A 14,083-nucleotide genomic window follows, 5' to 3' on the forward strand; every position below is an offset into this window, starting at 1 on the left:
AAAACAATAACCAAGTCTTGGTTTTGATTTGTCTTCTGTATACTTTACAAAGGGATGGAACAAGGTAGAGAAAGAAACCGAGAGTGTAAATATCATTCACTTCATTAAAGTGTTGTTCTGCTCGCTACAAGTGAGACGGGGAGAGATAAACGGAAAATGGGACCGTTACCATGAGCAAGGTACACGGTGAGGAAAGGAATCTATTACCTTCAGCTGAGGAAAAACAAAGGGACAGGATATGAATGAAGACAGAATAAGGAAAGACTCCTGGGAAAGGAACAGGGTACAAGTTAAAATGAACAAGTCATTCTGTCTGTTATTTTCAAAAAGAAATGGTTTGGTGGTGGTACGTTTGCATAGAGATAAAGTAAGACAGACTAACAAAAATTTGAGGCGGCTGCTTCTCTTCCTCTCAAAGCCAGATGTCTTTTGAGCCAGAGCAGGAGGCAGACAGAAAGAGAAGTAGAAACAAAGCCAGAGACTGTGAAAAATGTCGGAAAAGATCTGCTTTTTGTAGGCTCTTTTGGTCTTGTGTTTTTTCAAGAAAGTGAGAGATAACAGCTGTAAGACAGTGGAATGGTGAGCTGAGTCAGAAGTCTCACTTCTTGTGAAGTTTGCTTAATTTAGCACATCAACTGCCAGCTGTGAGAACATGTCTGCAGGTGTTAAGCCAGGGGTACTCAGTCAGATTCATATGTGTTTACATCATGTTTCCTCCTTTGTCTGTGTGATAGTAGTGTGTTTAAGGCATCAAGCCAAGTAAAACAGAAATTTATCACCGGGGCAGCCTCTGAGTCACACCTCCTGTGTGGCTCTTTTGTGGGGAAACAAACACTATCCGCATTCCTTCCTTTCATTGAGAGTGGATATTGATTTCTTAGTGCGCTGCAGGGATTTATCCTAGAATTCCAGAGGATACATATTTGCAGGGATGTTGATATAGGCAACTCAGAGAAGCTACTCTGTGTTATTTATTGATTTGTATATGTTTTTTGGTTAAATTGTTAAATTTGATACTAACCCAGAGGTTCCATGGAAGACGTTCTTGCTCATGTTCACAGCTTCACACCCTTTCTTTGACTTTTGTTTGAAACATTACAACCTAATCAGCTTGTTCACTCCATCCTTGCCTCTCTTGAGTTAAGCTATGCTCAAGCTAGGCTTTCTCACAGCCCCCGTCCTGGCAGGATTACTCTGGTCTTCTAAATGGCAGCCACTATTCACCTCATATTTAAAAGTAAACACAGTGGCACGCACACATTGAGACTGTTAGCCCAACAGCTTCCTCCTCAGATGGATGTGTGTGTTTATGAATGTGTGCAGTCTGAAAATCTGTGTTATGAATTCTAAATCAGCTTTTATGGACAGAATCTCTGTGTGTGTTCGTGTGTATGTTTCATTTGTTCAGTTATGGGTGTGGTCTCCTGTAGTGATGTAAAATCACAAGACATGATCAGCACTCTTTTATATTTTTGTCATCTTTTACTCTAAGAGTAGAATCTCTTTCCTTTCCAAGGGTGGCCGTTTAAGTTCCAGTGTTTGAGCCAGGAACAGGTTCCTGTCGTACAAACAGTCTAGTCTTTGTGTGTGCGACTGCATATGTTATCCCTCACACTTTCTCCCACAGATAGACATTTTTGTTCACCTTGTTAAGTGCTACTGGTCACTCTGTGTGTCATCCATTAAAACAGAATGTCCTTTTCTGCCGTCTGCCTAAACGCTCAAACGTAAACAGGGCATGTTTCGGAAACTTGAGGTTGTTTAAAGAGACTTTTATTACATTCGAAGTTTCAATATTATGACCCTGTAAGTGAGCATTTGTAAATTGTACAGTGTGCTTAGTCATAGCTTGAACCCGACGTCCAGGCTTCATAACAGATGATGTAAGTCATACGTTCCACGCTAGTCACAGCTAATAAAGGATTTGGACCTCCGCAAGCAATAACCACCAACAGCAGAGGCGGCAAAAGCACAGATATTCTTTACTTAGACAGATGTTTAGATACTTCTGTTCTTTACTCTGTAAAGTGAAAAAGTACAGACTTTGAAATGTAATAAAGTAAAAAGTAACTTTTTAAACGACAGTTCTAATATGATCTATTTTTATGCAATGTAAATTAAAGCTATATTAATGTAATAATAAAATATTAGTACATGGAAATACTTTGCATTCATTTGCAAATGTAGGTAGTAAAAATAAAAGTTTTCAGAACAATAAATACTCAAGTACAATAATATACCTGAGTACATTAACAAAGTATTTGTGCTTTTTTTGCTTCTCACCTTTAAGAAACAGCCACAGATGCACACACACAGCATAAGCAGTCCAGGCATGTATCTGCAAGGTGGCAATTTGTGTTCAAGGAGCTAAAAGCAGGATAATGCGGGTAAACACACAAGTTTTGACCTGTAGACTAAAAAATACTTTCCAACCTCCATGTAATGTAACCTACTGAATGACAGAGTCACAACACCACACCCTGTTCCTACTGAAGGTAATTAAGTCTTATGTATGAATCCAATTTTTCTCTTCTAAAGAGGTCCCGATAAGCCATCAAATGGAAAAACGTGAAATGACTGTTAATAAAAACATAGCCTTGAATTTTTGGTTCAGACCAGGGTGTGTTGCCACTAAATGTTGCACAATCATGTGATTCAGCTTTTATCTTTTGTTAAAGTGGGTGTCACAGTGATGTGATCATTGTGTAACGGTCTACAACCCTTCCACTGTGTCAGTATTCAGTGCACATGGCTTCCTAGAATACCAAAATAAGCTTATGAAGTTTTTCACCGAAAACATTCATTTTTGTGAATTTCCAGATCAAAGTCGTGATGTGGTTCGTTATGGTTGTTTTCCAGTATCGACTGTTTAGTATAAATTCATCTGTGAGTCAACAAGAACATCAACAACTGATGATAAAAAGTTACATTAAACAACATTTCTTAGCTTCAGCTTCTCAAAATTTAGGATTTTAATTGAACATGTTTGTGTTTCTAGGGATTTGACAACAATTTGAAGCCATCACCTTGTTATCTAGTTCACTAAGTTATCTAAGTAACTGTGTTTAAAAATGTGGGGCACTCTACCAAGCTGTTTTGTTTGGGGGGGGGGGGGATTCCACCTGGACTGGACATTTTTTCTTTCCTTTTTTTATTTCGCTTGTGTTCTTAGTACTCCACAGGACAACCAAGGATTTTAAAAAAAGAAACTGGCTGTTTTGTCATCGGTCACCAATATCCCAACCTCTGAGTGCCGCAGTGGTGAGCACTGTCACCTCACCATATCAGTGGGTTTAAATGCATCAATCAGCTAGAGCCTTTCTGTGTGGACCTCGGTTTTTCTGCTTGTTAGTCATCCTAAAATTGACCATACTTGTGAATATGAGCATGAATTGTTGTCTGTCTGTGCTAAACCTTGCTACAGACTGGCAACCTGTCCAGACTTGGCCTGCCTCTCAACCTATGAGAGTTAGGATAGGCAGCCCTAAATTGGTTAAACAGTTTATAACACAGACGCATTTTCAAATAAATGTATTGTTTAAATGTTTTGCAAGTAATTTCATCTTCTTTTTAATTCTATTTTCCATTGTTTTTGACTCTCACACGTTGTTGATGAGATTAGCTTTATACTATACGTATACATATATATGATGAAGTTTGTAGTTTCAGTTTGTCCACTTGTAATGAGAACATTAGATAAAAATGTTAACTAAATGCAGATATCATACTAGTCAGGTAGATTTGTATCTAAATGGTTTTTTTGTCCAAAATAGCACAGAAATGGGCTTTTATGCAATATAATATCATAAGAGATTCTAATCTGAGATGTAATGTGTTATTTATTAATAAGAAAGAACCATTATCTGCAGCTCTGTCTTGCTTAACCAGAATTGACATCCTACACATAGTTTCTGCTTTTTTCCTACAACAACAACAACAACAAACAAGCTCTCCACAACTGTAATCGTGATCACCAGTCTCTAAAGTTGTGTCATTTTCTGCTGATCTTATCAGTGCGTTCACCACAATACACATGAAAGGCCCACTAATATCTGTAAGAAACCGATCCTCAGCCTACATTATAGAAGATGTGATAATAACTGAAACCAGTGGAGGCTAAAAGTAGCACACGTGGCACCTATGAACTGGCAGCACATTTGTTCCTTACAGTGGGATATACATTTGAGAGTATCCTACTTAAATTGAAGTATTTTCCATCTACATATCATCTCTACAGATAGAGGCTTGAGAAAGGAACTCGAAGAGGGAATGTCTGAAAAGCCCCAATCGTTCTCTGTGGGCTGTCAGGAATGACCCGGACTTGCCAAAAGAGGAAGGGAAACACCACTGGAATGATTGAGGAAACGAGACGGAGGGCAAGAATATGAGAATGATTTAAGGAGAAGGGAATAAGTGAGAGAAAGGAAGAAAGACTGGGGCTACAGCATTCTGGGAAAAGAATAAACAAAAGGAAGGAGAGAGTGAAAATAGGCTAGAGGGGGAATCAAGTGAAAACGGGGGAGAGGGGCCTCGATCAGGGGCCAAACCTCTCCACCACAGCATGTGTCTGGAAGTGATCATGCTAGCGCTGAATTGGGGATAGGGGTGAACACACACAGATTCATAAATGCAAAAAAATGCATGCTACACACAAAAGACACATCTTTGACAGATGTTGGCCATATGCTTACATACTGTAGGCTTCACAACTACAACAAGGCCAGGATGTCTTGACCCACAGAAACACACATAGACACAGTAAATGCTGTTGGGAACGTGTGAGTTGTGAATCTGATTTTTGCTCTAATAAGTGTAATCACTTTGTGTCTCTGGTAATTTTTGGTTATCCTCTCTCGTGGTTGTACCACAAACAGCTGCTTCAGAATAATCTCTTTCCATCCACTGGCGCCAACCTCTGTACTTCAAGGGACAGTGTGGAATTGTTAATCCCTGAGAAACTTTAGCCGTTTTCACACATGTACTGCAGCCCTGACCTTTTCTCGACATCACTCAACTGAGCAGCATGCGGGGATGTTCGATTGGACACTAGCCCGTTTTTATCCTAGCAGCTCCCTGGTAACGCACTAGCGAATGAGCATCCCGTGTCCTTCCTCTTGCACTCTCTATCCAGGCAACTCCCTTACCTAAACCACACATGGTTTTTCCAGTAGTATATCTTAAGAGGACAATTTCCTGCTGCATGTGGCAAAAGACAACTATAAAAAATGTTCCATCCTGATTCTTCTAAAATTGTAACTCAGTGCAGTTTTATTTATATAGTGCCAAATCACATATACCGTTGCACTTTATATTGCAAGATAACAGCTCTACAGTAATACCAAGAAAACCTCAACAATCAAATGACTCCCTTTGAGCAAGTACCTGGGGACAGCGGGCAGGGAAAAAAAAATCCCTTTTAATAGGAAGATACCTCAGGCTCAGGGAGGGGCAGCCATCTGCCTCAACTGGTTGGGGGTGATGGGAGGAAGACAAGACAAAAGACAGACTGTGGAAGAGAGCCAGAGATTAGTAATAACTAATGATTAAATGCAGAGAGCTATATAAACACATAGTGATTGATAAGGAAGCACTCGGTGCATCATGGGAAACCCCCAGACCTACGTAACTTAGGGAGAATTCAAGGTCACCTGAAATTGTTTGATGTTTATGTATGAAAACATCTTTACACTGACAGAACCATCTGGGCAGGACTAGATCTGATTTAAGAGAGGAAATAGCCAAAATTCAACAGGTAGCACATACACAGACAGCACCAAGGGTGCAAATGAACTAGATGTACCCAGTTTGCATATTGAATATGAGTCTGGATATTTTAGAATTTTAATGCTGTAGGCTTATTACAAATAGAGAATGTTATTGTTTTTGTAAATTGGTTAACGAGTGTTTAGGTGAACAAATCTATTAGAATAGCAGAACTTCCACTTCAGTATTTTAGTTACTGTAAAATTTGCATAGTTTGGAACCTAATGTAATGCTCAGTTGCAGACACTGCCTTTTTTTAGACTTTGTGGTGCTTCTGTTTTTATTTTAATACCAGTTTCAGTTTTAGTAACTCTTTTGAACACAAAGGTGTACTCCTACTGTTGACCTTTTGTCTTATGCTGTTCCCTATCTTAACTCCTCAGAGACACATGTGTCTAAAACCAAATGTAGGCTGCTGGTAGAAATCTGGGTAATTAAAGTGAATATGAAATAACTACAACTAAAAGGGATTTTTTTTTCTTTTTTGAGATAGCATCACTTTTCTCTCTAGTAAAGCTTTCAGTTTGACAGTAGGCACATGAGGCTGCAGCTCAAAGCTTTATTGTATAATATAAAAATGATCTTATAACACATTAATTTGCTTTCTAATGAATGATTTTATTATTCAGTAAACCTTAGCACGGAAAGAAACAATGTTATTTCACACAACTTGTTGTTGCATTTCTAAAGAATGGACTGTGTGACCTATAGAAACTTCTGCTCATCTGGAGAACACTCTGATGTCTGTGCTGAGTAATGACGAGCTCAATAAAAGTTAATTTCCCAAAGGTAAATGCGCTGTAGGAAATTCCTACAGATCACTTCGGTACCAGGCTGCTCTCTTAACATGAATAAACAGAAAGTTTGCCATTAGCAAGGGTAGCGGTTAGATTAAGAGCATAAAAAGACACATATTGCAAATTAGGCTCCATTTTGAACCCTTTTTTTTTTTTGGAGTTTTCAACTTTCTCAAACCATTTTTCTCTTTCTTCCTTCCTTTCTTTCCCTCTTTTGTCTCCTGCTCGGCTTTGGCCTGAGTCACACTGTGATGCATTGTTCCACAGTAATCTACATTACTGATGTCTGCGTTGAGTGATCTCATCCTAGCTCAGCATGTCTGAGAGAAAAACCCACTGTACGCCATATGTGTGTATTTCTGAGTGTCGTTTTGGGTCTGTGTCAGGGAAATGTGATATTAGGCTGAAGTAAGTTTGGCTTGATTATGTGTCTGTATTAACATCTGCGTGTTTGTGTTGTTGAAAACCGTTAAAATGGAGATTGAATGAGTTTCTTCATCTCTCTGTTTGTGATTGTGAGATAAGCAGGGAAACTTCACACCTGCCTATTGAAAGGAGACGGGACCCATCCTTAACCTTTTCACACATACACCCAGACAGTAGGCCCCACCCTTTTGAGTTTTCTTGTAGAGCAAGCGCAGCCAGTTAACAGACGATTCCACCCACGCAGAAGACAATGAATGTGGGTGCTAATCTGGCTGTGTCATGATGTGAAACTGTGTTGATAATGGAATCATTCCTATTAGAAACTCAGTCAGTCTGTCTGTGTCTCCATGTGGCCAAAAGTGCATGCTCTGGCCTCTTGGGCCTCATGCCCTGTGTGAGCTGATTTTAATGTGTGTCATCTGTGTGATGAAGAAAGATCCTAACTCATGTCTTTCTGCTTTTTACAGTCTGCTGCAGTCTCTGATGGAGGTGAGTAAATATGCCTTAAATTTTTGTATTATTTCAGTATCATTTTCAGGTCTTCTTCTTACTTTAGCTGGGGAATTTTATTGAAAATTTAAAGTTTTGTGTAGTAATTAGAAGGGGGAAAAACAACAGCACTAAAATAAAGGGAAAACAAATGCTGTTCTGAAATCATTTTAGAAATGGTGATCTTGTTTTGTCTTGCACCATAACTTTGATGCATCAATTTCTCTGCAGAGGTGGCTTTTACACCACCTTCAGTGCTCCGACTCTGTCCTCATCAAGCTGGGACATGTTTAGTTTTGCTGTTTTTTTTCTACGTTGCAAGTTCAGTAAAATTAAAGTAGACATTTTTCAAGTGCAGTAAATGCACGATAATGGAAAAGAAAACTCCATTGTGAGTTTTACCATAATTGTACAAAACCTTGCATTCTTGAGTTGTTAGGATGTGGTTCATTTAGCGTGTATCGAGTATTTTATCAGTTTAGGTCTTGCGTTTCATCGTGGCCATGCTCACAGTAGCACCCAGCTAACATTGGTCTGCTTTCAATAACTTCTCTAGCAACAGGCGAGCTAGTTTGGCCTGCTTTTCTGCCACACCTGTGCTTATTCTGCTGCTGGTGGCTGGCTGCAAGCTAAATATAAAGCCAAATTTGTAAATATAATAACGAAGCAACTGGTAGGTTTTTTTTCTGCTTCTGTAATCCTTAGAAGCGTATTTATGATACAGAGATGTAGATTAGATATAATGGTTCACATATTACCACAGTGTAATATTTAAAAGTTAAAAAACGCTGCAACAGTTGTACTAATACAAACTTTCAGACAAAGTCTCCTCCCAGGTGACGAGATAGAACTTCACTTTTTGTCATCACGGCTTGCAAATATCTGTGAAGAAGCCTTGATCAGATTCAGGCTGCCAGTTTCCAGGCTGAGAAGGTGTTGCAAAGGGAAGGCGTTACAGACGCTGTTTGATCATTCGTCAGTGGTTGTATAACTCACTTTACATATCTTCCCATGGTGGGGCTATATAATAGGCATTTTTTAACGTCTGTGCCAACAAGATGCAAAAACTAACAGTTCCAGTTCCGTGAGACTTGTTGGAAAGCTGCATAGGATGTGCTTTTCTAGTGTTTTGTCATTGTTGTTTTTCAGTTGTCTTGGTACTGTTGTTTTAATCAGGATGACAGACCATTCGCACAGTGTATTTTCATGATTTGTTAGACTGGCTCTAATTTGTGATAAACTGTGCTTTGACACCCCATAAATGTATATGAAAGATAAATTTTATGGCAGATGGGAGATAAAAGAATGCAGAGGAGGTGAGAAACAAGACGGGGGGTGGGAAGCGCTGAATTTTATGGTGGACGTGTTTACTGTGAGCTTGAATGTAGAAGTGTTTATCATCACTTTTTCCACAATGCATGTCTCTGGAAGATAGAATGTGTTGTTTGTGAGACTTCTCTCCTTTAATATTTTTTCTTGCATGAGATAGGGAACATGACAACTAAGGGACTAATCAGGTTCCTCATTTTGCAACGGTGTTCTCGTTTTGTCTTGTGTTAGATCACTGTCACCAGGATCAAGTGAGAGAAATGTAACTCTGTGCACACACACGCCGTATGGGTAAAATCACTATACGTTATGATGCATAAATTATGTATATCGAGTAGATTTTAGCCGGCTTACCTCCTGCATAATGTAGGAGCCCATTTCCATTGCTCAAGTCTAAAATTGCCTCATTTCAATGCTTAGACTGATTTATTGAAAAAAATTAAAAGAATGTGTAAAATGTAGCTTTAAATCATCTCCTTATATACCAGCCCTGATGTAGCCACTGGATTCCACCAGATGCGCCACAACATCTGTATTGCAGGCCTCATTAGCCTCAGTAGTGGCCTTCCTTTAACAAGCTCCTCATCAATACTGCAGCGTGTGCGTGTGTCCGTGTCACTATGTATACGCGCGCGTGTGCCCGGCATTTTTATCTCCCTTCTCTCTCGGCTTTGAATTATTCATCTTTCTGAGGCCTGTGTGTGCTTGTATCGGTTACCCTGGCTGGAAGCTCACAGAGCTGTGTGAATGCACATGCAGGTGCGTGTGCATGTTGTGACCTGACTCTCTCTGTGCTTTCTCAGGTTGTCATCCAGGTTGCTCACCAGCAGCAACCTCTCTCTCTCTCTCTCTTTCTCATTATATCCTCCTTCTTTTTCCATTTCCCACCTTCTCTCTGTTTCTCTTTTGGTGTAAAAGTGTGTGTGAGTGTGTGTATGTGGGCCCTTTCTTGGACTATGCGTTCAGCCCTCTTGTGTTGGAGTTCATGAGGGGCCCCGATAGGGGGATTATGGATGGAGGGACTTGGTTACCCCTTAGGATTCGCTACTTGCCCCGCTGGCACCACACAGGCTCCTACCAGCTTTACCCAGGTGAGGAGATAGCTGGAGCTTTGAATACTTGTTTTTCCAACTGAAGGAAATGCAGATTTTGTTCACAGGGAAGCAATGAAGCCAACATGTTGGACAGCAGAAGGTTTTTCATGTTGAAAATTCAGTTTGGTTTTTTTAGGCCCGTGAAGGAAGTTAAAGAAAAATACCACAAGATGGAGATTGCTTGTTAGACAGATGGTTTTGGAACTACCAGTTGACAGGTGGATAATAAATGAGTTTAACCTGTCTGTACAGCAGCTGTTAATGTTGTAAAGTCTGAGTAGGGCAATGATTGAGTGTTGTGGTTTTCCTACAGTTCACTTTGTGTTTGCTGTGCTGTTTCTCATCTATTGAAAATTAAACGGAATTTCAGTGGAATACCGAGTTAGAAACTTTGTGTCAGTTTTTTTTTTTTAAATTTCTGTTATTGGACAGAATCCTAAGAAATTCCTTTTGTAAATCTTACTTTACTCATCTCACTCACTGCTTATCATAATTGTCACTGTAAAATGCCTTTTAGTAACAACATTAAAATTTTGCCATTGAAACATCTCTGAAGCCTTGGTGTAGACAGAGGATGGGAGTTTTTTTTTCCTGTGGTGTCTGGCACTACAGATTTTTGGGGGTCTTAGTGTGTAAAGATCCAGCTTGCTGTTTGGTATGTCTGTTGGCTTGGATGATTTATAGTTGCTTTCTGGGAGATACAGGCATCTGCTTAGATCTAAATGACATAAATGTCATCATCAGAGGGTGAACCCAAGACTGTGTGTGGATCCAGATGTCTGCCAGCTGTGACTCTACTGCAGAGACTTCATGGGAGCTAGGAAAAAGTATAAGTGTTGCCTTTAGCTGTGTCTGCAGACAAGTAAAACTCTGGCTGAGAATAATGTGAAAGATTCTCTTTTAAGATTTTAATTTGCAGAGGAAAATATGCAAGGTAAAGAAATAAATATATGTAAAGCAAGTAAATAACAAAACCTCCAAGAAATCGTGTCTGAGGCTTTTTTTTTTTTTTTTGGTCGTTTTAAGCCTGTTGTTTCTTTTGTGCCATGACTTTGTATTATAAGCCTGTCTCACTGATACACTGATAATTAGTCCTGGCTGTGTGTTGTTATAGACTCCAGCTCCTGTGACATGGAACAGGATACTTGGTTTAGACAATACATGGATAAATGTTTGCCTCTCGGTCACAGTGAGAGATTGCTGTTAATGTTAGGAGGAGCCCCTGTAGTTGTTTACTATGCCGCTGAGAACTGAAGACGAATGAATGAGCCAAGCGGTTTGGAAAAACTGATTAGAGATAACCTTTTATGTGAACACTGTCACTGATAACATTAAACGCAAGAAAAATGTGCAGAAGCAGAATTCACAATGGACTTTCGGTTAATAGCCTCGTATCTTTCCAAGTTTTAAGTCATGTAAGACCTTAGCTGTAGGCTCAATACTGGTCTTTTTAGTTTATTTACAGGATGTGCGTCGTTTCGGGCACCTGACCGGTGATGTCTTCCCGCTGGCTGTTCTTGTGTTTTGTTTTATCTCAACTTAGCAACCCACTTTCAGTTCATCAGGCCTCAAGCTCCATTATGATTATTCTCAGTGTGACTCTTTCTCTGTCTCCTGATTTTGTCTAAGCATTAGGGACATGGCTGCACTGTGGTCTAGCAGTGGGAAAAATAAACAGAATGATGACGCATTAATGCAAAAATCTATGTAAATGGTCTGTTGAAATACAGTGATACAGCTTATCTTTAACCAAGGGTGTGCACCATAGCAATAGTATTTTCACTGTTAAAGATACAAAGGTAATGTTTCAATTCCAGTTTGGTTCTTTTCAACTATATGATCTGGATAAGGAAATATAATTGTTACACAAAGATAACAAGTGAAGCGTGGCTACATGCAGATTTGACCTTAGGAAAAGAGGAAGTGCGTATTTTTTTCATTGTATTCATGAATTATTTTTCTATGGAAATTCACTTTGATGTGAACTTTGTAAATCGCAGTATCACATGATACAGAATCTTAGATGACTGCATCATTTGTCATCAACTAAATTACAAAAAATGTTCATGTGATGAATTTCCTGATATTTGCTGTGAGGTAATTTACATTTGAGTGTAAAAGTGTCGTTTTATATGATCTTAGACCTTCACTGTATCAAACTAGTTATATTTTATTGTTTTGGTTATTTATGAAACACTGGGTTAAAGGGACTTATAATGGACGTTCATTTACAACAAATCATCTGGAGTAAAAAATCTGATGTACCATAATCAATCACATAGTTTGTATCCGATTTGTTGTGACTGTACTGATGAAAGTTTGCTCAATAACACTCTGAGAGTTAAAAAGCAAAAAACAAAACAATGGAAATCCACAGCAGGTATGTCTGTGGGACGAGAAAGTCTCACTGGACTGTCTCCTGGGACACTGTTTCCCTGGTAAGTTCCATGCTGCTGATAGGCCTGCCTTCAGGTACTCAAAAGCCCCAGCAATCAGAAGAAAACAGGCTGAGAAAAAAAAAAAAGAAGAACTTTATATTATAACTAGAATAATCTGGACCATATAGCCTAAGGCTGTGCTGCTTTCAATGCACTTGTGTAATTAAAATAGAAATTAAATCAAAAAATGAACTTTATCAATAATAATAATTAACTCAACTCACTTGACGTGTGTGTGTGTGTGTGTGTGTGTGTGTGTGTGTGTGTGTGTGTGTGTGTGTGTGTGTGTGTGTGTGTGTGTGTGTGTGTGTGTGTGTGTGTGTGAGAACAGAGCTGAACAGCGTGGAGCTGCAGGGCTGCAGCAGTGACAACAGCCTCAACAGTAATGCCAGCCTGCCTAGTGTCCAGAGCCACCGGCGCCACACTGAGAGGAGAGTGGCCAGCTGGGCCGTGTGCTTTGAGAGACTGCTGCAGGACCCCGTGGGGGTCCGCTACTTCTCGGTACTATAACAACGTCTGGCTGGTGTTGGCCTGCGCATACTCATGACAGATAAATGACTTTAAGCAACTCTTTCTAATGGTGTACTGAAAAGTGCAGGGTAGTTTTTTTTGTGTCAGCAGTATCATATATTGTCAAAAGACTGAAATGTACTCTACAGCACTGTAATGACCAGCTTAAAAATCCTTTTATTCTAGAAGATCAGCTAAAGCATTATTTAAAGGTTGGATTTTTTTTAAACGTGTTTCTGCAGAAATAAAAGTTAAAGGTACAAACATATTACCTGACACATTTATATTGTATACTGCATTATACTGCGTTGCATGTATTGTCTATACATATATATGTATATTGTTTTGGTTTCTATTGCTGTTAAATCTGCCTCACACAAATCATTTTCTGAAATCTAAAAGCAAAATGAATTATCCTTGGTGATAACCAGTTGCTGACAGGCTGCACATCAGAAGTTGATAATTACACTACCTCTAAACCTGCTTTATTGTTGTGTAGGTACTTGGGTCTTCTGACTGCATCTCTGTCTGATCAAACTTTTCTAAATCATTACCATTTTTATTCCTTTGCTAAAGGAGTTCCTAAAGAAAGAGTTCAGTGAAGAGAATATCCTGTTCTGGCAAGCGTGCGAATTCTTCAGCCATGTCCCTGAGAACGACAACAAACAGGTAGCGTGTTATTATCCAATGACACACATCCATCCAGGATTTTTTTTAGTAATAATGAGGGATGAAGTTATGTGTTAATCACCTCTCTTAATTTCTGCTGGCCTTTGTTCCAGCTCTCTCAACGAGCCAGGGAGATCTACAACACCTTCCTGTCCAGTAAAGCTACAACACCAGTTAACATTGACAGTCAAGCTCAGCTTGCTGATGACATCCTCAATGCCCCCAAACCCGACATGTTCAAGGAGCAGCAACTACAGGTAGTATACTAAGTGAGAAAAAACTATTTATTGAAGCCTCAAGGTGATACGCAGTAACGTTTGAAAGGCTTAAGTGACACTGACTTGACCTTCCCCATCAGAACAAAGTGAAAAGAGCATTTCCCAGAAGGATGAACGTGTCATTACTTATAAAACTGAATGAAAAACAAACTCTTATTGAAAATGGGCAACAGTGTTGAGTGCCCAAAAGGTCAAGTATTTCTCTTTTATTGCTGTCTAGTATCTTGGATGCGAATGGCTTCATAAATGTGTATTTTCTGAAGGGGTTGAATTTGCTGAAAAGCGCTATC

General features: G+C 39.4%; 1 protein-coding gene across 10 annotated transcripts in view; it reads left to right on the top strand.

The window, feature by feature from the left end:
* The window catches only part of rgs12b (regulator of G protein signaling 12b), a 46,268-nt gene that overhangs the window by 21,281 nt on the left and 10,904 nt on the right, over positions 1 to 14,083 (top strand). For all 10 annotated transcript variants that reach the window (XM_085277838.1, XM_085277836.1, XM_085277837.1 and 7 more), the window contains exons 6-9: positions 7,454 to 7,475; positions 12,668 to 12,837; positions 13,423 to 13,515; positions 13,629 to 13,772. In XM_085277838.1, the coding sequence (XP_085133964.1) occupies positions 7,454 to 7,475; positions 12,668 to 12,837; positions 13,423 to 13,515; positions 13,629 to 13,772 (429 nt within the window). The remainder of the gene's footprint in view (positions 1 to 7,453; positions 7,476 to 12,667; positions 12,838 to 13,422; positions 13,516 to 13,628; positions 13,773 to 14,083) is intronic.

This window comes from Mchenga conophoros, linkage group LG6 (assembly GCF_057382185.1).
Source record: "Mchenga conophoros isolate Kocher_MC1m ecotype Shallow Benthic linkage group LG6, M_conophoros_male_GT1.1, whole genome shotgun sequence".
NCBI lineage: Eukaryota > Metazoa > Chordata > Actinopteri > Cichliformes > Cichlidae > Mchenga > Mchenga conophoros.